This window comes from Phacochoerus africanus, chromosome 8 (genome assembly GCF_016906955.1).
Source record: "Phacochoerus africanus isolate WHEZ1 chromosome 8, ROS_Pafr_v1, whole genome shotgun sequence".
NCBI classification, from domain to species: Eukaryota; Metazoa; Chordata; class Mammalia; order Artiodactyla; family Suidae; genus Phacochoerus; species Phacochoerus africanus.
Genome location: NC_062551.1, coordinates 50,556,870 through 50,577,779, shown reverse-complemented (window position 1 = coordinate 50,577,779; position 20,910 = coordinate 50,556,870). Strand labels below are relative to the sequence as shown.

At 56.8% G+C, this 20,910-nt stretch overlaps 1 protein-coding gene across 1 annotated transcript; it reads left to right on the top strand.

Annotated features, from left to right (window-relative positions):
- Positions 1 to 3,888: 3,888 nt before the first annotated feature.
- Positions 3,889 to 17,479, top strand: KCNN4 (potassium calcium-activated channel subfamily N member 4). Its single transcript, XM_047792514.1, has 9 exons — positions 3,889 to 4,237; positions 6,960 to 7,055; positions 8,302 to 8,726; positions 11,533 to 11,668; positions 14,382 to 14,492; positions 14,641 to 14,759; positions 15,161 to 15,230; positions 16,485 to 16,652; positions 16,935 to 17,479. Exons 1-8 carry the CDS (start codon positions 4,079 to 4,081, stop codon positions 16,647 to 16,649), a joined length of 1,281 nt encoding a protein of 426 aa, XP_047648470.1. The 5' UTR covers positions 3,889 to 4,078; the 3' UTR covers positions 16,650 to 16,652; positions 16,935 to 17,479.
- Positions 17,480 to 20,910: the final 3,431 nt, after the last annotated feature.

Below are 20,910 nucleotides of genomic sequence, written 5' to 3'. Positions count from 1 at the left end.
CCTCAGACCCAGGAGTCTAGCCCCCAGCCCCTCCTCCCCTGCAGCTGCCCTGGTATTCCCCCTCCCTCTTGTACCGAGACCCCCTCTCCCCCTTACTCCTCCCTCCACAGTAAAGACCGAGGCTGAGTCACAGGAAGCGCTGGGGCCCTGAGTCACCAACCCCCTCTCTGGGCTGGAGGGAGCTGGCTCTGGAGCTTCATGTCCTGTGAACTGATCCCCACAGCCCAAAATTTCCGTCTGGAGGCAGGTCCCTACCCCCTGCGACCCCATCCCTGCCCACCCTGGCATCTCCCACGCCAGCCTTCTCTCCACTTTTCTCTTTTCCTTGTGGTCTCTTTGGAGACAAAATGTCCTTCCACCCTAACTTCTATGTCATGATTCTGACTCCTGCTTTCTCTTCACCTCTGGTCTCTTCTGAGTCCATCTCTGAGTTTTTAAAAAATTCTCTCCCTTGGAGTTCCCGTCATGGCGCAGTGGTTAACGAATCCAACTAGAAACCATGAGGTTGCGGGTTTGATCCCTGGCCTTGCTCAGTGGGTTAAGGATCCGGCGTTGCCGTGAGCTGTGGTGTAGGTTGCAGACGCAGCTTGGATCCAATGCTGCTGTGGCTGTGGCGAAGGCTGGCGGCTACAGCTCCGATTAGACCCCTAGCCTAGGAACCTCCATATGCCACGGGAGGGGCCCAAGAAAATGGCAAAAAGACACACACACACAAAAATTCTCTCCCTCCCCTCGTCCTCTGTCTGTCTGTCTCCCTCTCCGCTGGCTACAGCATTCAAGGTCTCCCTGATTGTCTCTCCTCCCTCTGCGTCATGGTCTCACAGTCGCCTGCACTGGAGCAGAGGCTGTGGAAGGCCCGGGGGGCTGGACGTCTCTGTCCCGTGGCCTCTGATCCCTTCACACAGCCGATAATCTCTGTGTCTCTGGCCCTTGTCCCCTGAACGAGGCTGGAGTGGAACTGCGAGGGGCAAGGCAGTCCCCAGGTGTGCCGGTGAACAGGAGAGAGAAACTGAGGCAGAGCTAAGCAAAGAGAGACCCAGAGAGAGAGACACAGACAGAGAGAGCCCTAAAGGGAGCCATGAGACAGGGAGAGAGCGAGACAGAGAAACCAAGTCATGGACATGGACAGAGGCTGAGAGACCTAGAGTCAGCAGGAGACAGAGACGGAGCGCTGGAGATGGGAGAGAGGACACGCAGAGGTGGAGACAGAGAACAAGGGACAGAGACACCAAGAGCCACCAACTCAGAGAGAGAGAGGACCCATAGACAGTCAGGGACAGGGAAAGAGAGTGACGGAGGACAGCAGAGGGATGCAGGATAGAGGCAGACACGGAGATGCTAAGCGACACAAAGACCCAAAGAGAGGCAGAGCCTGAGAGAGAAACAGAATCAGACAAACAGAGTCAGAGAAACTTAGACAGAGCCAGAGCCAGAAGAGAGAGGGGGACAGAGAGAGAAAACAGACAGAGGAGGACAGATGGAGACAGAGATCAGTTGGACCCAGAGGCTTCCGGAGGAGGAGAGACGCAGACGAGTCCAAGGTGAGGCCAGAAGCTGAGAGGGAGGAGAAGGCAGCAGGGGTGCAGGGGCGTCGGGGCTGCAGCCTCTCGATCACCCTGCGGCCACATCTTCAGCCTCTGGGTGCCTGGGGCGCATCTCCATCACTCTCCGCTGCTGCGTCTCATCCCAAGTGGGAATCACATGCGCACCGTGGGGCGGGGGCCCGGCATAGGTTGTGTTTCTGTCACCAGGCGTGTCTGTGTGTGCGGTTTGGTGTTTCTGGGTGTGTCTGTGTGGGTTGTGTTGGTGTGGCGCCAGGCATGTCTGTGTGTGAGTGTCTCATTGCCCTGTGGCTGGCGGGTCCATGTTCCTGCATGACATATGCTGCTGGAGGGGAAAGGGGTTATGTCTGTGTTTCCCCCCACTCCGAAGAGTGGCATCCGTGGGGCCACTGGGGCCACCATGTGAGGAGTTTGGTGTCCCCCTGACAGTGAGTCCCCGTGAGTTGCTGTTGGAGGGTTTTGATCTGTGTTCAGGTGTACAGATCCGTGCATGACTTCCATGCTGCCGCATGTGGCCACCTGCCACATGGTTGTCACTCTGGGAGTCATTATTCTGCATTGCATTTGCCACTCTGTGTGTCAGCATGTGTAGTGTGTCTCTTTGGGTGTTATGTGTGTGTGTGTACGTGTGTAATGCTGTGTATCACTCAGTGATATGACCCTGTGTCTCCTTCAAGGTGTTATGTCCGTATTGGGGGCCTCTCCTTTCCCTGCCCAAGAACACAGCCTGGGAACCCACACTCAGAGTTGTGTTTGCACAGCCGTGTATCACATTGTACCAGAGGGCGTCCCCTGGTGCCGAGTGCTTGTTGTGGCGGGCCTAAGTGTCGGCTGTGTCAGTGGGTCACACCTGCAGTTTCACGTAACATTGTGTTCATGCTGGGAAATAGCGTATCACGTGTTTTGTGTCACTGTCTCTTTTTTTTTTTTTGGCTATTTCTTGGGCCGCCCCTGCGGCATGTGGAGGTTTCCCAGGCTAGGGGGCGAATCGGAGCCATAGCCACCGGCCTACGCCAGAGCCACAGCAACACGGGATCCGAGCTGCGTCTGCAACCTACACCACAGCTCACGGCAACGCCGGATCGGTAACCCACTGAGCAAGGGCAGGGACCGAACCCGCAACCCCATGGTTCCTAGTCGGATTCGTTAACCACTGCGCCACGACGGGAACTCCGACTGTCTCTTCATGTATTACTCTGCACACGCTGTTTGTGGGGCCACCCCTGTTGGAGTGTATCTTGTGGGGGTGTTGTCAGTCCAAGGCAATGGTGCATGTTTTACTCTGTGCAATGTCGCTCTTGGGCATTGGGGTCCATGTCGCCTGTGCCCAGTCCCCGCGCCACCTGCCCCCTCCCCGGGCACCATGCCCTGCTGTGTCCTCTGTGATGCACCAAAATACACCAGAATGCCTTATACCAGAATGAGTCACTGCACTTATAGGTCTGGCCCCCCTGCATCCATTCATTCTGTCCTTTGACTCTATCAAATGGCGCTGTGCATGGGGGTGTATTGTGTCTCGGAGTGAATCCGAGAGTGTTTCGAATCACTCTGTGAGTGTATGTGCTTGAGTGGCCAAGGCCAGGATGCAGGGCAGTGTGGTCCTCTGTGCTGGATGGGTGGAGTCTGCCGTGCGTGTGTCCATAAAAGCTGTCTGCGCGTGTTGGGTATCCTTGCACAGGTGTGTGAGGTCTGGGGCGTCATGAGTGCCTCGTTCACAAGGACATGCTGTGTGTGGCATGTGGATATTGCTAGGTCAATATAGACTGTGTGTCTGTGGAACACTTGCATATATTGTGTTTTCGTAGCTACAACTGGGCATCATCCTGTGTGTGGCAGCTGGGTGGGACTGTTTGTGTCAGAGGATGTTGTGCCAACTTTGACTGCAAAGTTTGTGGCCGTGTGTGGACAATATTGCGTGGCCGTGTGTGCCACACTGGGCACTGCCTGCCTCACTAAGTGCCAGAGTGTGTCACACCACGTGTGTAGTGTCTGGGTGTGGCTGTGGGTTTTAGAGCTTGTTGGGAGTTGTGAGTCACTCAGTGTAGGTTGTGTTGTGTGCCCATGGGTGTTGGGTTCCATCTCGGGCCATGCTGGGTGTGAGAGTGTATCACCCAGTGTCGCGTGGTGTCCGGGTGTGGCTGAGTGTAGGTGTGTATTACACGCTGCAGACCGTTGTGTGTGACAAAGCCCATTGTGTGTCAGTGTGCCTCTTAATCCACGTGGACACACGCCTCTTCCTTGCTGTGCCCCGAGACACACCCCAGCCCCTCCTTAGTCTGAGAAGGGGGGGTTGGGGAGCCTTCCCTCAGCCCAGGGGCCTCCCGAGCACCTCCCCGCCCTGCCCAGCAGTCACCACCCCCCAGAGGGCACAGGCTCTGCCGTGCCTCAAAGCAAGAGCCCAGAGCAAGGGAGCAGAGCAGGCCGGGGACCTGTAAGCCACAGTGGCTGCCCTTTGCGTGCTGCGAGCTGGGGGACCCTGGGCAGGAAGCTGGCTGAGCCCCAAGACCCTGGGGGCCATGGGCGGGGAGCTGGTGCCGGGCCTAGGGGCCCTGCGGCGGCGAAAGCGCCTGCTGGAGCAGGAGAAGCATCTGGCTGGCTGGGCAGTTGCACTGGCGGGAATCGGCATCGGGCTCATGGTCCTGCACGCGGAGATGCTATGGTTCGGGGGGTGCTCGGTGAGTGCAGGCTGGGGGCTGGGACTCCTGGGTCTCAGGGAGGAGGGGCTGGGGGCCTGGATCTTGGATCTGAGAGAGGAGGAGGCTGGGGGCTGGGACTCCTAGGTCTCAGGGAGGTGAACATTGGGGGCGCTCCTGCAAAAGGAGGGGAAGAGGGGTTACAGAGTGTCAGTCTTGGAAGGTACTGCAATTTGACAGTTGGAGATCCAGGAACCCTGGAGGCCGGGGGGTGGCTGATCAAATTAGGGGAGAGGTAACCCCAGGTTTAGAGAAGGGAGGGTGGGGAGAAAGACTAACTTCTTCCAGTAGGCGGTGGCTCCTTGGTCCTTATCTGAACTCTGGCATTTGCCCAGTATCTCAGAGGCAGAGGGCAGAGACGAAAAGAACTGGCTGGGGTGGGGGTGGGAAAACAAGCCCCCCCCCATCTCCGGCATTAAGAAGCTCAGCCCCCACCCCCAGAATCTACAGGCTGTTCCGTCTGGGAAATAAGGGAGAGGCAGCTTCATCACAGCCTGGACTGCGGGGTCCCCCGGGAGGAGGGGCTGGGGGCCCGGGCTCCTGGGTTTGAAGGGGAAAGCGGCTTAGGGCGTCTTTGTGGGAAGAGGGGCTGACTTTGAGGATGGTGTGAGAGGGGAAGGAAAGGACAGGTGGGGCCGGGACAGGTCTGAGCAGGCTCCCAGCACATTCCAGCCCCGGTCTGGGCAGCGACGGGGGCAGATGAAGGACGTGGGTCAGAACTGGCGGCTTGAGGACGGGACAGAATTGCTCAACAGGAAAGGAGGGGTTGAGGTCTGTCTGGGGTAAGGGACGTGGAACCGGGCTGGTGGAGGGGGGACACCGATTTGAGGACTGAGTTGGGAGATTCTTGGAGCACAGAGTTCAGGCTTGGACGTGGGGGTGGGAGAGGCAAGCAGCTCTGAAGTGACCAGGAGCTGCACAGAGGATCAGGGCAGGCTGGCTTCCTCTGGCTGGGTGGCCAGGCCACCAAAGCCCATGCCAACAGGAAGCATGGCTGGGCCCGACCCGCCGCTCCCGGTTCGGCATCCCGCCCAGCAGGGGAGGGGAGGGGAGGAGACGGGAGCCCTGGCAGATGGGGAAGGACAGGGGTCTTTCCTGGGCCATGGGGTCCCACCTCCCATTGCTTCCTTCCTCCCACTGCCAGCCAGGCTCCTGCTCCGAGCAGGGCATCTCTGGGATCTACAGTAGCTCCCTGAGCCTCAGTTTTCCCAAGTGGAAACTTGGGGCGAGGGTTGAAATACATGACCCGAACATTCCTCCTCAGCCACCTTTCTGTGGCTGCCTTGACAGCACCACATCCCTCCCCACACTCTTCGTAATCTAATGAACTCATTCTGCAGGGATCCAGACACCTGCTCAGCAGGGGGAAGGGGCTGGAAGAGAGGCAGGTGCCAAACCCCATGGATGAGGGGGAACATGATGGAGATACTGGGGAGGAGGAGGCAGAGACCCAGAAAGACAGAGCAATGCAGTAAGAGGCAGAGTGGGGCAGCCATAGGGAAAGGGGGCCGGGACTGGGAGCAAGAGGAGGTGGAGGAAGAGGACCCCCAGAGCAGTGGATCGCAGAGTGGGGAGGGGGCTGTGTCTACTGGGGTGTGTGGGTTGGGACCAACTCAAGAAAGATGGGGGAACTCGGGAGCCAGAGAAGGATGAAGGGGTGGGGGAGGGCTAGGGACAACAGCACCATTGTTCGGGGAGGTGGGGGGCAGGCCCCCTGGGGAAGGCCCCCTGGGGCAGGAAACTGGCCTTCTTCCCCTGCACAGAGGCCAGGCCCTGGCCCGGCCAGGGGAGCTGGCAGCCTTTTAGGAGAAACAGGTACTGGGCTCAGCGTGGGAGCCCAGGTAGCTCCTTCCCCGACACCAGCCCCCAGGCAGAAATACACCCCTCCTCCCCACCAGGGAATCCAGCAGTCCAAGTTCCCTTTAAATCCCTCCCTCAAGAACTTTAGATTCCTCTAAGGTACTGCCACACAAAGAGGGAAAAAAAACTTCCCGTGGTTTCTGGAGGCCATGTGCTTCCGGCCAGACCTACCCTGGGCTTAGATCCAGGAGAGAGGGCAGGAGGTGGGGGGGAGGGGGGAGGAGACACACAGGGCCGGACTGGGGGGCCTCTCTCAGAGTGGGCGCTAGGTTCTCAGGGACCCAGCCCCCTGGATGAGGGCAGGGGAGGATGTCATTTGTTCCTTGGGGATTGAAGGATAGTTTCTAGACTCCTCAGGAACTGGGCGGGGGGGGGGGGGCTTGAAATTACTTTCTCAGGTCAGAGACCAGCTGGGTGGGAAGGGAAGGGGGGGCACTCTTGAGAGGCTAAATGTCTGATTCTAGACACCCCTCCCCCAAATACATACACACACAACTGAGGTACTATGTTTGATGGGGCACGAACCGTACAGGGGGACTTAAGAAGGAAAGTGCGTTTCAAGGTCTCCCTCATGGTGGGGTCCGAGGAGAAGAGCTGGGGAGGAGTGTGAACACTGGCACCGGGCTGTCCCCATGGCAAGGAAGAAGACATTCTCCCTGGGGACCAGATGATGCTTTTGAGACTCAGCCAGACCTGAGGCCTCAGGAGGAACTGGACTGGGGCGGTGGGGGTAGGAGGCTAGGAAATTGGAGATTGAGAAGCAGTGCTGGTTTGGGAGGCAGGTAGAGGGAACTGACCGGGTGAAGACCTAGGATCTCACCGCTTTTTCTCTCCCTCCCAACAGTGGGCGCTCTACCTGTTCCTGGTTAAATGCATGATCAGCATTTCCACGTTCTTGCTCCTTTGCCTTATTGTGGCCTTTCACGCCAGAGAGGTCCAGGTAAGGCAGGCCCCGCCCCTGGCCCCCTCCTTGCTCCCGCAGCCCCCGCCTCGCCCTGTCAGCTCACACTTTCCACCTCCTGGGCTGAGTAATGAGCTTCCTCCACCCTGAGATGCATCCACACCCTCATCCACCCTGAGGGGTGAACCACGGACAGACGGGCCTCCCGGGCCTCCCGGAGCAGCCCCGACCCTCCTCCACCTATTGCCCTCTGTCTCACCTTGCACGCCTGGAGATGCTGAGGGTTCCCGCCCCAGGCCTCTGTCCACCCTGCCCCAGGCAGCCTCCCAGGTCCCCGCCTCCATCCCTGAGTCCCCACCTGTTCTGGTCCCAAGCAACCCCAGATCCCAGCCTTGAACCCACACGCCCTTCCCTACTCCTGAGCTCCCCACCTCTGTGCCAATAATCCCCCAGACTCAGGAGCCCTCCCCACCCATATCCCCCTCCCATTTCATGACTTTCCAGCCCTTCTCCCCTGGTTCCATCCTCCACATCCCCAGATCCTGCTCCCTTTTCATATAAAAAGGGAGCTATTGGCCATGTGTAGTAATGCACCTTGCAGTGCCTGGCACATGAAAGGTGCTGGCGACAGAGTACACGTTATCATTAATAGCAGTCACTAGAGGAGCTAAATGCCCTGGATTGGTATCCCGGCTGTGCAGCTGCAGCTGAGGGCCCTGGGCCTTAGTTTCTGCACCCACGAAATGGGAGTAAGAATACTTTCAGTCTCACTGTCTCCTAAGCATTCGCTGAGTCACCACATGTGAAGAGGACAGTGCGATGGTTGGCACCTCCAAAGTGTCCTGTGAAGGTTAACTACTGTCATTGCTAATGGGATGAAGGCAATTACTGCAGTGTCTCTAGAAACAGGAGGAGGACACAGCTGCATGGATGTGGCCCCACGCTCCTGGGAGGCAAGGGCTTCTGTTCTGTTCACCAGCATTCTCAATAGATAGACCAATGTCGGGGAACACAGTAGGCGCTCAATAAGGATTACTGGGCTGGAAGTTCTGGAAGTGGGCTGGAACTAGGACGGCGGCAGCGGGCGAAGGCGGAGAGGTCTTCCTCCAGTTCTGCCCTGCTCCCTCCCCACCCTTCCCAGCCCCGGGCCCCTCTCTCGGGGCTCCGGCGGGCGCGCCCCCCTTATCTCCCCAGGCGCGCCCCCCTTATCTCCCCGCGCAGGCTGGGGAGCGCGCGCCTGACCTCTGTGTGACACCCCCTTCTCCGTCCATCCCCCTCCCCGCAGCTGTTCATGACAGACCACGGGCTCCGGGACTGGCGCGTGGCGCTGACCGGGCGGCAGGCGGCGCAGATCGTGCTGGAGCTGGCAGTGTGCGGGCTGCACCCGGCGCCGGTGCGGGGCCCGCCGTGCGCTCAGGGTTCGGGACCCCTGCAAACCGCGCAGTCCTGGCCGGGCTTCCTGGACCAGGGGGAGGCGCTGCTGTCGCTGGCCATGCTGCTGCGCCTGTACCTGGTGCCCCGCGCCCTGCTCCTGCGCAGCGGCGTCCTGCTCAACGTCTCCTACCGCAGCATCGGCGCGCTCAACCAGGTCCGCTTCCGCCACTGGTTCGTGGCCAAGTTGTACATGAACACGCACCCCGGCCGCCTGCTGCTCTGCCTCACGCTTGGTCTCTGGCTCACCACTGCCTGGGTGCTGTCGGTGGCCGAGAGGTGAGGGTGCTGGGGGGTGGGGAGTGAGGGAGCATCTGGAGGGGCCACTTACAACCACGGGTCACCCTGTCCGGTGGTGCAGGTTGGGACTCTCTGGGACCAAGCCGTGGAGAAAGCTATTTGTCCACACTCTAACCCACTGGGGTGGGAGGAAGCCACAGGCCAGCATCAAAGCCTTTGCCCCCAAACCTTTCCTCCACTTGCAGCCTCCAGTCTCCAGACACACACCCACCTCAGGAAGCCCTGCCCTTCCTGCTTCCAAATCTCTCCTGCCTCAGGTTTCCAGGCATCTGTTCAGTTTCCAAACCCTGGGGCCTGGCCAAGGGTTGCATCTGTTTTGGAGGAACCGGACATCTTTCCCAAATTAGCAGGGATGCCTCCTAAGTGCTCCCGGGGACCCTGGGGCTGCTCTGTAAGGGAACTTCCTACAGGAGATTGGTACCAAATTGCAGGCTGCCTGCTGGACTCTGACCTGATGCTGGGTGTGTACACTTTCAAGGCCTCCGTTTATCTTGCAGATAAAAGAAATTGGGGGCAATCTTAGCCAGTGGTTCTTTAAGTGTGGTTCCGGGACCAGCAGCATCACCTGGGAACCGGTTGCAAATCCAAATTCTCAGGCCCCACCTGGATCTAAGGAAACCTAAACTCTGGTGGGCAGGGCCCAGCAATGTGTTTTAACAGTTAATTCTGATGCTGGCTCAAGTTTGAGAATCTTTGATTTAGTACATCTGGAAAGGATTTTTTTTTTTTTTCCTGTCTTTTTAGAGCCACACCCACAGCACATGGAAGTTCCCAGGCTAGGGCTGAACTGGAGCTGCAGCTGCCAGCCTACACCACAGCCACAGCCACAGCCACGCCAGATCTGAGCCAAGTCTGTGACCTACACTGCAGCTCAAGCAATGCCAGATCCTTTAACCCATTAAGTGAGGTCAGGGATCAAACCCACATCTCCATGGATACTAGTTGGATTCTTAGCTCACTGAGCCACAAGGAACCCCTCTTTTTTTTTTTTTTTTTTTTTTTTTAATGACCACACACTCAGCATATGGAAGTTCCCAGGCCAGGGACTGAATCTTAGCCACAGCTGCAACCTACACCACAGATGCAACAACACCATATCCTTTAACGCACTGTGCCAGGGGCCAGGGATCGAACCCGAACCTTCCCAGGGACCCAAGCTGCTGAAGTCTTTTTTCTTTCTTTTTTTTTTTTTTTTTGGCTTTTTGCTATTTCTTTGGGCTGCTCCTGCGGCATATGGAGGTTCCCAGGCTAGGGGTCCAATCGGAGCTGTAGCCACTGGCCTACGCCAGAGCCACAGCAACGCGGGAGCCGAGCCACGTCTGCGACCTACACCACAGCTCACGGCCGGATCCTTAACCCACTGAGCAAGGCTAGGGACCAAACCTGCAACCTCATGGTTCCTAGTCGGATTCGTTAACCACTGCGCCACGATGGGAACTCCTGGCAAAGGATTGAGGGGAGGTGGAGAATGAGAAGATCTGGCCCTAGATCCCTCCTCTCTGAGCCTAAATTTCCAAATCTGTAAAATGGGTATCAATTCCACCATCCTGAAAGTCTCCCTGGCAGCCCTAATCTTTCATGATTTTAAATTCATTCTTCTCAGAGGATCTCAGTTTTTCTCAGTTGGGAAATCGATCAGGATCAGTAAATGATCCTTCCACCAATTTTCTCATCTGAAAAATGGGAGGATGGGGAGGGAGCCAAATTTCTAAATCTGAAGGCATAAGTCTTCAAACTGGAATGAACTTTGGGATGAAGGGGACGGGGCTTAATGGTGCAGTCTCAGTGCCCACCTCCAGACACTGATTCAGTGGGTTTGAGGTATCTGGGGCCCTGGTGAATACCTTCCTTGCTTTGGCCTAACAAGTCCCAATTGTCAGTCCCTGCCATGGCTGGACCTAAATGTCCCCTTCTCTGAACTGAGGGGAAGAGAGGCAGAGTCCCGCCAAGCCTTTTTCTTTTCTTTTCTTTTCTTTCTTTTTCTTTTTTGTCTTTTTAGGGCTACTCCTACAGCATATGGAGGTTCCCAGGCTAGGGGTCAGTATTGGAGCTGTAGCCTCCGGCCTACGCCACATCCAGAGCAACGCCAGATCCGAGCTGCACCTGCGACCTACACCGCAGCTCACGGCAATGCCAGATCCTAACGCACTGAGGAAGGCCAGGGATCAAACCTGCACCCTCATGGATACTAGTCAGATTCGTTTCCGCTGAGCCACGACGGGAACTCCCTCTTTTCTTTTTTGGTCATGTCCATGGCATGGGGAAGTTCCCGGGGCAGAGATCAAACCCGTACCACAGCAGTGACAACGCCAGATCTTTAACCTGCTGTGCCACCAGGGGAACTCCATCAAGCCTTTTTAGAGTCCCACCATTTTAGTCCTGATAAGGCCATCTCCAGACCCAACAGCATCTTTGGCAAATTAGAAAAAGGCGCCCCTTCCTCCGGGTAGATGCAGCCCCCTGACCCTGGTCAGGATCTTGACAAGCTGGACTTCGGGCTGGATTTCTGCCCCCTCAACCACATGCTCTGAATGCAGCAGCCCTGGAAGCCTAGCTGAAACCAAATGGGCTTTGGAATTGGCCAGATCCAGGTTCAAATCCCACAGCCCAGAGTGGCTGAGCATCTTGCCCAGGTCACACAGCAAAGAGGAGGCCAGGCAGGCTCTCCAAAGCCCAGAACTTACTGGCGTTTTCTCTGAGTGCTTCTTGGAACTATGGGTGTGTGTTAGGAAGGAGGGTATCACACATCGTGGGAACCTCAAAACTAACCCACCCTTCCCCACAGGCAGACCGTTAATGCCACTGGGCACCTTTCAGACACACTGTGGCTGATCCCCATCACATTCCTGACCATCGGCTACGGGGACGTGGTGCCGGGTACCACGTGGGGCAAGATTGTCTGCCTCTGCACTGGGGTCATGGTGAGTAGAGCCCTCTCTGGGGCCCTATCTTTGTCCCATGCTGCTCGTCCCCTGGGCCCCAGGAAGCCACAGAGCCAACAGAGCAACTCAGGGATACCCCTAGGAAACGTGGGTGTCTGGACCCCCACAGCCCCATTCCCTGTCCAGGATACAGACACTAGGCTCATTTCCTTTGGAAAACCAAGAGTCCATCCCCTAAAATCCTTGCTCTCTCCTGACCTAGAACCCCAGCCCTCATCCTCCCCAGAAACAAGACCTCTGACTTCCCAGTCCATTTCCTCCCCAAACCAAGGCCCTCTTCCCGCTTTATCCTCTCCATCATCTAGGACTCAGGCACCTGGCTTTCCAGCTCTAGGCTCCTCCAAGGACCCAGGAATCCAGTCTCCTAGCCTCCATTAAGGCTACTGAGTCTAGACATCAAGAGCATGCCTGGGGGATCAGGCTGCCCAGGTTCAAATCCTGCTTTTGCAAGGTCCTAGCTGGGAGTCGGCGATATACTCTTTCCAGGCCTCAGTTTCCTCATCTATAAAATGGGGATGCGGGAGTTCCCATTGTGGCTCAGCGGTAACAAATCTGACTAGTATCCATGAGGACGAAGGTTTAATCCCTGGCCTCGCTCACTGGGTTAAGGATCCGGCATTGCCACGAGCTGTGGTGTAGGTTGCAGATGTGGCTTGGATCTGGCGTTGCTGTGGCTGTGGTATAGGCCAGTGGCTACAGCTCCAATTCGACTCCTAGCCTGGGGACCTCTGTAGGTATGGCCCTAAAAAGACCAAAGGGGAGGTGGGGGGGCTCCCTGAGAAGACTAAATAAATTAAACCATGACTTAATCTGAGACTAAAGGGTCTCAAGCACATAGGAAATGCTCAGTAAATGGGCCAGGAGGTGGTGATGGGGAGGCTGTTATTGTAACTTTTTCCAAGGATCCAGCTGCCCCTCCTTCAGCTCCTGTGCCTTCAAGGATGAGGCAGAGGCTCTGCAAGCCCAGGCTCAAGCCTCCTCCCCAGAGTTGACCTCCTCCTGAATCTAGAATCCATCCCCTTTTCCTTTTTTTCTTCCTTCCTTCCTTTTTTTTTTTGCTTTTTAGGGCCACACCTGCAGCATATGGAGGTTCCCAGGCTAGAAGTCAAATTGGAGCTGCAGCTGCCAGCCTACACTACAGCCACAGCCACAGCCACGCGGGATCTGAGCCTCATCTTCAACCTACGCCACCACTCACAGCAATGCCGGATCCTTAACCCACTGAGCAGGGCCAGGGATTGAACCCACCATGTTCTCATGGATATGAGTCAGGTTCATTATCATTGAGCCACAATAGGAATTCCCACCCCCTTTCCTTCATAGACCCTGGCCTCCAGTTTCCCCCCTACCCAGCCCCTATCCCCCTCTAGGACCCAGCACCCCATTCCTTGGCCTTCACCTCCCCATGAGCGCTGGCTCCCCTCACCCTCAAGGACTCAAGCAGCCAGCCCCCAGCCCTTAAGCTGAATCCCGCAGCCCTGGGTCCAGAGGTAATGCAGAGGGCGGCAGGGAAATGTGCCATGCACCCCCCTCCCCCACGCCATTGAGCCTCTGCAACTAGGAAAGAGGGGCAGAGACTCAACCAAAGGGTTGCGGGGGGGAACTTCAGGGCTGCCTGGGACCTCCTCCCTCATTTGACAAAGGGAGAAACTGAAACAAAGACCAAGAAGACGATTGGCACTAGAGCCTGCAACCTGCCCCCCGCCACCCCGGCCCAGAGGTTCCATGGCACAATGGAATAACAATGGCTGGCTTGCATTGGGCACACACTCTGTGCCGGCCTCTGTTCTAAGAACGCTTGGAATCCTCAGGGTAATGCTGTGAGGTCGTGCCCATTTTACAGATAAGAAACTCAGCCGCAGAGATTAGATAATTTGCTCAGGGCTGGGCTTGGAACCCAAGCCACAGTCTGTAGCTAGTAAACTGTTCTGAGTGACCAGGAGTTGAAACATGTCAGGTGGGGCAAGGCTTCAGAAGACTCATTCTAACCCGAGGGAGAGGGAGCAGGTGCTTCAGGGCAGCTGGGATTTGACGGGCCTCCAAGGATCAAAGGCCTTGAGGAAGGAAGGGAGAAGAAGGAGAGCTGACCTAGGTGCTCAGGCAGGTGAGGGCCCAGGGGCCTGGGAGGGAGGCTGCTCAGAGTGAGGCCTAGACCTTGGAAGGTCTTGAAACCTGGGCTAAGTACGGGGCAGTGGGAGCCCAGAGGGAGACTGGAGTGAGGAGGTCAGGTTCATGAGGGTCAGCGCGGGGTGAGGCTGGAGATTTTCCAGGAGGGAGAGGATTTGGCCGGAGCTGAGTGGGGGGAGGGGGCGGGGGACGACCTTCTCGGTGACCTGAGGGCCGACTGGGCAGGAGGAGGAAGGGATGCTGCAGGAGCCTGAGGTGTGCCCTTGCCCCAGCCCTTTTCTTCCATCTGCAATCATACCCTGAACAAAAGAGGACATTGTGAGGGTATAAATACCGTGCCCGAGTTGGATTGGACTCGGCGAGTGACTTTCTGATCCCAGCTCCGCCTATAGGAGTGGTGGGTCCCTGGTTCTCTCTGAGCCTGCTCACTTATCTGTCAACTAGGGGTGGCAGTGCCTGCCGTCTGTGGCTATTGGGAGGGCCCAAGGAGAGAGTGAGCTGGTGGCACATGGCTGGCCCTCAGAGCCCCACAGCTTTTGTGCCCTAGTGCCTACTGTGCCCACAGGGGGTCTGCTGCACAGCTCTACTGGTGGCCGTGGTGGCCCGGAAGCTGGAGTTTAATAAGGCAGAGAAGCACGTGCACAACTTCATGATGGACATCCAGTATGCCAAAGAGGTGAGGATGGGCCTCCGCCACCGGAGCATGCCCTCCCTCAGCCCCAGGAGCCCCAGCCCAGCCCCTCCTCCCTCAGACCCAGAAGCCAGGCCCCTCCTCCCAGAGCCCCAGGGGTCCATCTCCATGAACACTGTGCCACCCACCCCAGATGAAGGAGTCGGCTGCCCGCGTGCTGCAAGAGTCGTGGATGTTCTACAAACACACGCGTAGGAAGGACTCCGGAGCGGCCCGCAGGCACCAGCGCAGGCTGCTGGCGGCCATCAACACGTGAGGGCCTCTGTGTGCGCGTGCACGCCGTGTGCGCGTGCACGCCGTGGGCACCCTGTCCGGGTTTTCCTCTCTGCGTGGCGTGCGTGTGTGTGAGAGGGAGGGTGACCATGAACTCGTGCCCGAGTCAGGACGCCCACGCGCGGTCCCACTGAACGGACACCCTCCAGACCTCACCAGGTGCGCGCGGTGTGCACTGTGTGCGCGCGACGGGCCCTTTTCGGCGTGTCTGCGAGTCTGGAGACCCCCTCCCGGGGGACGGGGGCTCAGGTGCAGCCACCGCCTCCTGGCCTTCAGTCCTCCGGCCACTTCTCCCTCTGTCCCGCGTCTCTGCGCCTCTCCCCGCCCGCGTCCCATCCTCAGCGGGGGCCGCTTCCGACCTCCAGCTCTTTGGCCCACAGGTTCCGCCAGGTGCGGCTGAAGCACAGAAAGCTGCGGGAGCAGGTGAACTCCATGGTGGACATTTCCAAGGTACGCGGAGCCCGGGAAGGGCCCTGGAAGGAGAGGGAGGCTGGGGGCGGCAGGTAAGGAGAGCCGGGGGGTCGGGGGGGAGGGAAATGAGGGGACGCTGGCCCACGCATAAAGGTCTGTGGTGGAACGAATGAATGAGTGAATGATGCCACAGAGTTTCTCGTGTAAGGTGCAGCTCCCTTTGAAACTTTTAAAAAGAACCTGCACAAAGAGCTCCAGTGTTTGATGTTACATTATTTTCTTTGTCAGATTACTTACATGGGGACGGATATAAAATTCCTTTCAACAATGACTCTTATACAACAATAAAACCAAAGCAAATTGACAAACCAAGTTCAAACATAAAGGGCAAAGCAATAAAAAGCAAATTAACAGCACTGACGCTAACCAGTGACATTGTTTCAGGAAAACTCAATCTGTGCTGCTATTACTGGGAAGAGGGGGCTCAGGGCGCCCCAGGGTACTCCCACACTGAGCAGGCCTGCCTGGCCAAGGGGTGACTCAGCTTGCCCCTCCTGCTGGGACCACTTAATTCCAAAGCGTTGGGGCCTGTGACATCACACCCCCACCCCAGCTTGGCTCCCTGGGGGCCCTTGCTTATCCGGTCACCTTTGCTTTTTTCTCATTAGCCCGAGACAATTCAAACAGTGGCCCTTGGCACCAATGCCATGGTAAACACAGTCACAAATACCGGCCCCTAAATTCACAGCAGGTCTCCACGAGGAGGTGGTGGCCTAGATCTGCCAGAACTGGCAGGTCGTGATCTCCAAGATTATCCATCTAGCCCCAATAAGGAAGTCAAGAGTTCTCATAGAAAGATCTCACACTCAAGGATGAAGCTGTGAATGTGAGCCCAAGGAGGCAGAGAAAGGGCCATGTGGATTTTGAAGTCGGTGGGGGCAGGGTTGCCAAGCCCACAAAGATTTAAATGAGCACCTACTACGTTCTAGGGCCTCCCCAGTCCAGGTGCTGCCTTGGGCACCTCACTGAACTGCTGCAGGCATGGGTTCTCAGCTGTTAAAAATGGGAACAGGATTCTCCCTCCCCACACTTTTAACTGCACATGAAAGGCACCTGGCCAATTCGATGAGCCATGGCAGGTGGTCGACAAATGGCCACCGTCATTGTTGAGGATATTCCTTGAGGGCCTGCGGAACTCAGGAAATGCTGGCTGTGCTGCCTCGCCCCCTACCCCACGGGCAGGGAGACAGTCTACTCCAGTTCCCCGATCCCTCCAACCCTCTCTCTGCCCAGATGCACATGATCCTGTGTGACCTGCAGCTGGGTCTGAGCAGCTCACACCAGGCCCTGGAGAAGCGGATCGATGCACTGGCAGGGAAGCTGGACACCCTGACCGAGCTGCTTGGCGCTGCCCTGGGGCCACGGCAGCTTCTAGAACCGAGCCAAGAGGCCACGTAGCTGGTGAGCAGGCTGGGACTTGGGCAGGAGAGCTTCCGGGAGGGAGCCTCACCCATGCCGCTGAGGGGGTGAGGGAGGGATGGCCAAGAGGCGAGGCCATGCTTTTTCTTCTGCTCTGGCTCCGTCGGGACAAAAGGACCACAGGTTTGGGGCTGGACCGACAGCGAGGGCAGCCAGCAGTACATCCCCCCTTCGCCGACCCCCAGCGCCCTTTCCCTCTTTGCTTGGTCTCTGTCTCTTCCTCTGGTGTTAGGCCTGCCTGTTTATCCATCTCTGTCTCTGCAGGACCTGTGGAGGAAGAACCAAGCTACCTTCCCCAGGACTGAGGTCAAGGACACTCTCCCTGCTACTCCTGACCCAGCCCCACGCACAAAGCACAAGTGTGAGGACCGAGAGGGCCCCACCTGGAGGTGGGTTGACTCGCTGATGGCTGCTGGAGGGGACACTGGCTGAAGGAGGAGGCTGAGGTCCACTGGCCACGGAGGCCCCAAGTAGGAAAACGGTCACCAGTACCCCCATACCCTGGACAAAAACATCCTCACTCTGCTGCTAACGACGACCACTAGCTTTCAGGTAGACGTGGGAGTGCCTGGAGGCTGGGACTGCTGGGTCCCAGAGGAGGAGAAAGGAAGTGGGGGCCAAGAGTCCAGGATTCTGGGCTGCCTCAGTGCCCCGCTGGCCAGCAGAGCTGAAGGAGCCAGGCCTGAGGCTGGGAGGAGGCGGGACGCAGCGCCCCCTGGTGGGAGAGTGAGGAGGACACCATTTCTCCAGAGCTGCACAGAATTACCTTGTCGGCTCTTAGACTTTGTAATAAATGCTAAACGAAGATAGAAGTTGCTGTTTCTTTCTAAGCACATCCACACTCCAAACAGGCAGGCCAACCAGCGCAAGACCCTTGTCCTGTCTGGGAACCTGTTTCCCCATCTATAAAACAGGCCTCCCAGAAGTTCCCTCCCAGGTCTGTAGGCTGCGGAGGCCTCAACATCTGCTTCCCCCACAACCCCGCGCCCCCTGCCCCCCACCCCCGATCTGAGGCTAAGAGCAAGGACTCCAAATTCTGGCAGATTAGGGTCCAAATCCTGACTCTGCTGTGTGACCTCGGGCAAGTGGCTTCACCTTTCCGAACATTTTACCTCACTTGGAAGAAGGGACCACCTCCCCAAGGAACTGCTGTGAAGATTAAAACAGGGAGTGGCACAGAGGACCTGAGATTCTTAATCTTTTTTTCTTTTTTTTTTTTTTGGTCTTTTTGCCATTTCTTGGGCCGCTCTCACGGCATATGGAGGTTCCCAGGCTAGGGGTCTAATTGGAGCTGTAGCCACTGGCCTACGCCAGAGCCACAGCAACGCGGGATCCGAGCCACATCTGCAACCTACACCACAGCTCACAGCAACGCCAGATCATTAACCCACTGAGCAAGGCCAGGGATCGAACCCGCAACCTCATGGTTCCTAGTCGGATTCGTTAACCACTGCACCGTGACAGGAACTCCTCTTAATCATTTTTATTGATGCCACTGATTTGCAGACACGAAGTGCAGCTGCCCTTTTTCTTTCTTTCTTTCCTTCTTTTTCTTTTTGCTTTTTAGGACCGCACCCATGGCATATGGAAGTTCCCAGGCTAGCGGTCAAATCGGAGCTACAGCTGCCGGCCTCCACCGCAACCACAGCAACTGGCAGGATCCGAGCCAAGTCTGCGACCTACACCACAGCTCACGGCAATGCCAGATCTTTAACCCACTGAGCAAAGCCAGGGAGTGAACCAGCATCCTCACGGTTACTAATGGGATTTGTGTCTGCTGTGCCACAATGGGAACTCCTGCCCTTGTTCTTTTTTTCTGCTGCCCTTTTCCCTCTACTCATATCCCACCAGAACCTAGATGACAACTCACCGGGTCAGGAGACTAACAGGAACCCCAACCATCCCACATACTTGTTTCGTATCTGCTAGGACTCGGACAGAAGAAGAGAGAGGGGCCGCCACGGAGCTCCTACTGCCTGCCCAGCTTGAGGCTCCTGTTGTATAAATCACCCCACCCCACCCCATTGTACAGATGCAGAAGCTGAGGTTTCAAGAGGAGCCGGGGCCTCGAAGTTTGGAATCCCACCTGCAGGGCCTGGATACACACCAGCTCATCCCCCTGCTGAGCCAGAGGCAGAACGGCCTTGGACTTCAAACCTGGGTCTCACGTCCCACGCCTTGTCCTTCCACTTTGAGAGGCTGATTCATCCCCACTTCCTTGATTTGCGGGGAAGCCCAGGCTGCGAGTCATTTTCTCTGCGAAGCTATCTTTGGATGTCCGCAGCAGCCTCACCCCTCTGCCCTGGGCCAAGAGCTAAACTGGGGCTTGCACCACCCACTGCCACAGGCTGCCCTCCCTCTGGAGGTCCGCCCACCTGGGGAACAGAGGAAATGAGGACTAGACGACTAGACGGACCTCCAAAGACCTTTCCAACACCCTCTGCCGGCAGCAAGCCCTCCTCAGTGCTGCCAGATCCCCGCCCAGCCTCATTCCACCAGAACCACCCCTTCCTAGCTCTGCTCCATCTCAGCTGGCAAACTCCTTCCTGCTCCTCTTTTGGGCCTCAGCTTAGACATCCCCTCCTCCAGGAAGCTCTCTCGGAAGCTTCCATAGCTCCGAGAACCTGTCTCTATCCCAATGACAGTATTTATTGCACCAAGCCTCACACCAAGTCCTTTATGTAAATGATCTCACAAAATCTCTACAAAAGGAGACAAAGTGTGTATTACTGGTCCCGCTTTAGAGTTGAGGAAACTGGGGCACCAAGGGATTAAGAAACCTGTCCAGAGCCATGGCAAAGAGATGAGGGAGCTGGGATTGGACCCGGGCAGCCTGGCTCTGAAGCCCCAGCACTGAGCCAACCAGCGCCTTCAGACACTGAGAGGTCATGATACTATTTTCATTTTTGTTCTCTATTGTGTCTTCAACGTCAAGGGCCTGGCCTATGTCATGCCTCAGTGCTTATCCCTGAATGGACACACAGATACCCAGAGTGGCAAGAAGCTCCTCACCTTCTACCACGTGTTGGTTTCTGTTGAGATGAGGTAGAAACTGGCTACAAGGGGCTTTTGACTGAGAAGCTCAGGGCAGAGCTGAGAGCTCCTATTCTGAATTCTCTTGGATCTGCCCCAGACTCCCTGCCCCCACCTTCCACTGTGGGGTGTGGGTCTGGACGCCCCCTTCCAGCAGTCTCTGCTCTCCCCTCACAGGACCAGCACCTCCTGAAGGCCCTGCCCCAGGGGCAGGCTGCAGGCATGAGCCAGAGGGCTCTGCCTTTGAGGGGCTGCCGCTCACTTGCCCCTTTGGGCAACTTGCCCCTCCTACTTTGGCTCTGGCTCCACCCCGAGAGGCCTGGGTGGGGAAAAGTGGGTCCAGAGAGGGCTGGGGGCTTAGCACAGTAAGAGAGCCAGTCAGGAGCTGGGGCCACTGCCCACCCTCTAATGGTCCCAGACATGACTGAGTCCTTCCCTTGCACAAAACCCTTCGACGGTCGCCATCTGCCCTTCCGCCAGAGTCGAACTCCGAGGCCTGGCTCATGTTTTCTCTTACTGAGGTTTTACATTGAGGACACCTATTTGATTTACTTATTTATTTATTGTCTTTTTAGGGTCACACCTGAAGCATATGGAAGTTCCCAGGCTAGCAGTGAAATCGGAGCTGCAGCAATGCCAGACCCAAGCTGCATCTGCGGCCTACGTCACAGCTCACGGCTGGATCCTTAACCCACTGATGGAGACCAGAGAGGGAACCCCCAACCTCATGGATACTAGTCAGGTTCGTAACCCACTGAGCCACAACAGGAACTCCAAAGGACACTCTTATTTTTATTATTTTGCTTTTCAGGGCCGCAGGTGTGGCATATGGAAGCTCCCTGGCTAGAGGTAGAATCGGAACTGCAGTTGCTGGCCTACGCCCCAGGCGAGGCAACAGGATTCAAGCTGCGTCTGTGACCTACACCACAGCTCATGACAATGCTGGATCCTTAACCTACTGAGCAAAGCCAGGGATCAAACCCACATCCTCGTGGATACTAGTCAAGTTCATTACTGCCGAGCCACAATGGGAACTCCAGGACACTAGTTTTAAAAGAAGCCTCAATGGATTTTTACAAATGCATTCACCCAAGCAGCAACCACTCAGCTCAAGCTTGAAGTTTCCATCCCCCTAAAAACTCCCATGTCCCTCCCATCTTGAACCCTTTTGCCCAACTTTGAACTTTGCAAGGAACCATGCTGCATG

Bases quoted from the DNA above. Each gene is read 5' to 3' on its own strand.
- KCNN4 (XM_047792514.1), top strand. From the start codon at position 4,079: ATGGGCGGGGAGCTGGTGCCGGGCCTAGGGGCCCTGCGGCGGCGAAAG. The intron at 11,669-14,381 runs GTGAGTAGAGCC...CTGTGCCCACAG, and splicing joins GCCTCTGCACTGGGGTCATG to GGGGTCTGCTGCACAGCTCT. The intron at 14,493-14,640 runs GTGAGGATGGGC...CACCCACCCCAG, and splicing joins ACATCCAGTATGCCAAAGAG to ATGAAGGAGTCGGCTGCCCG.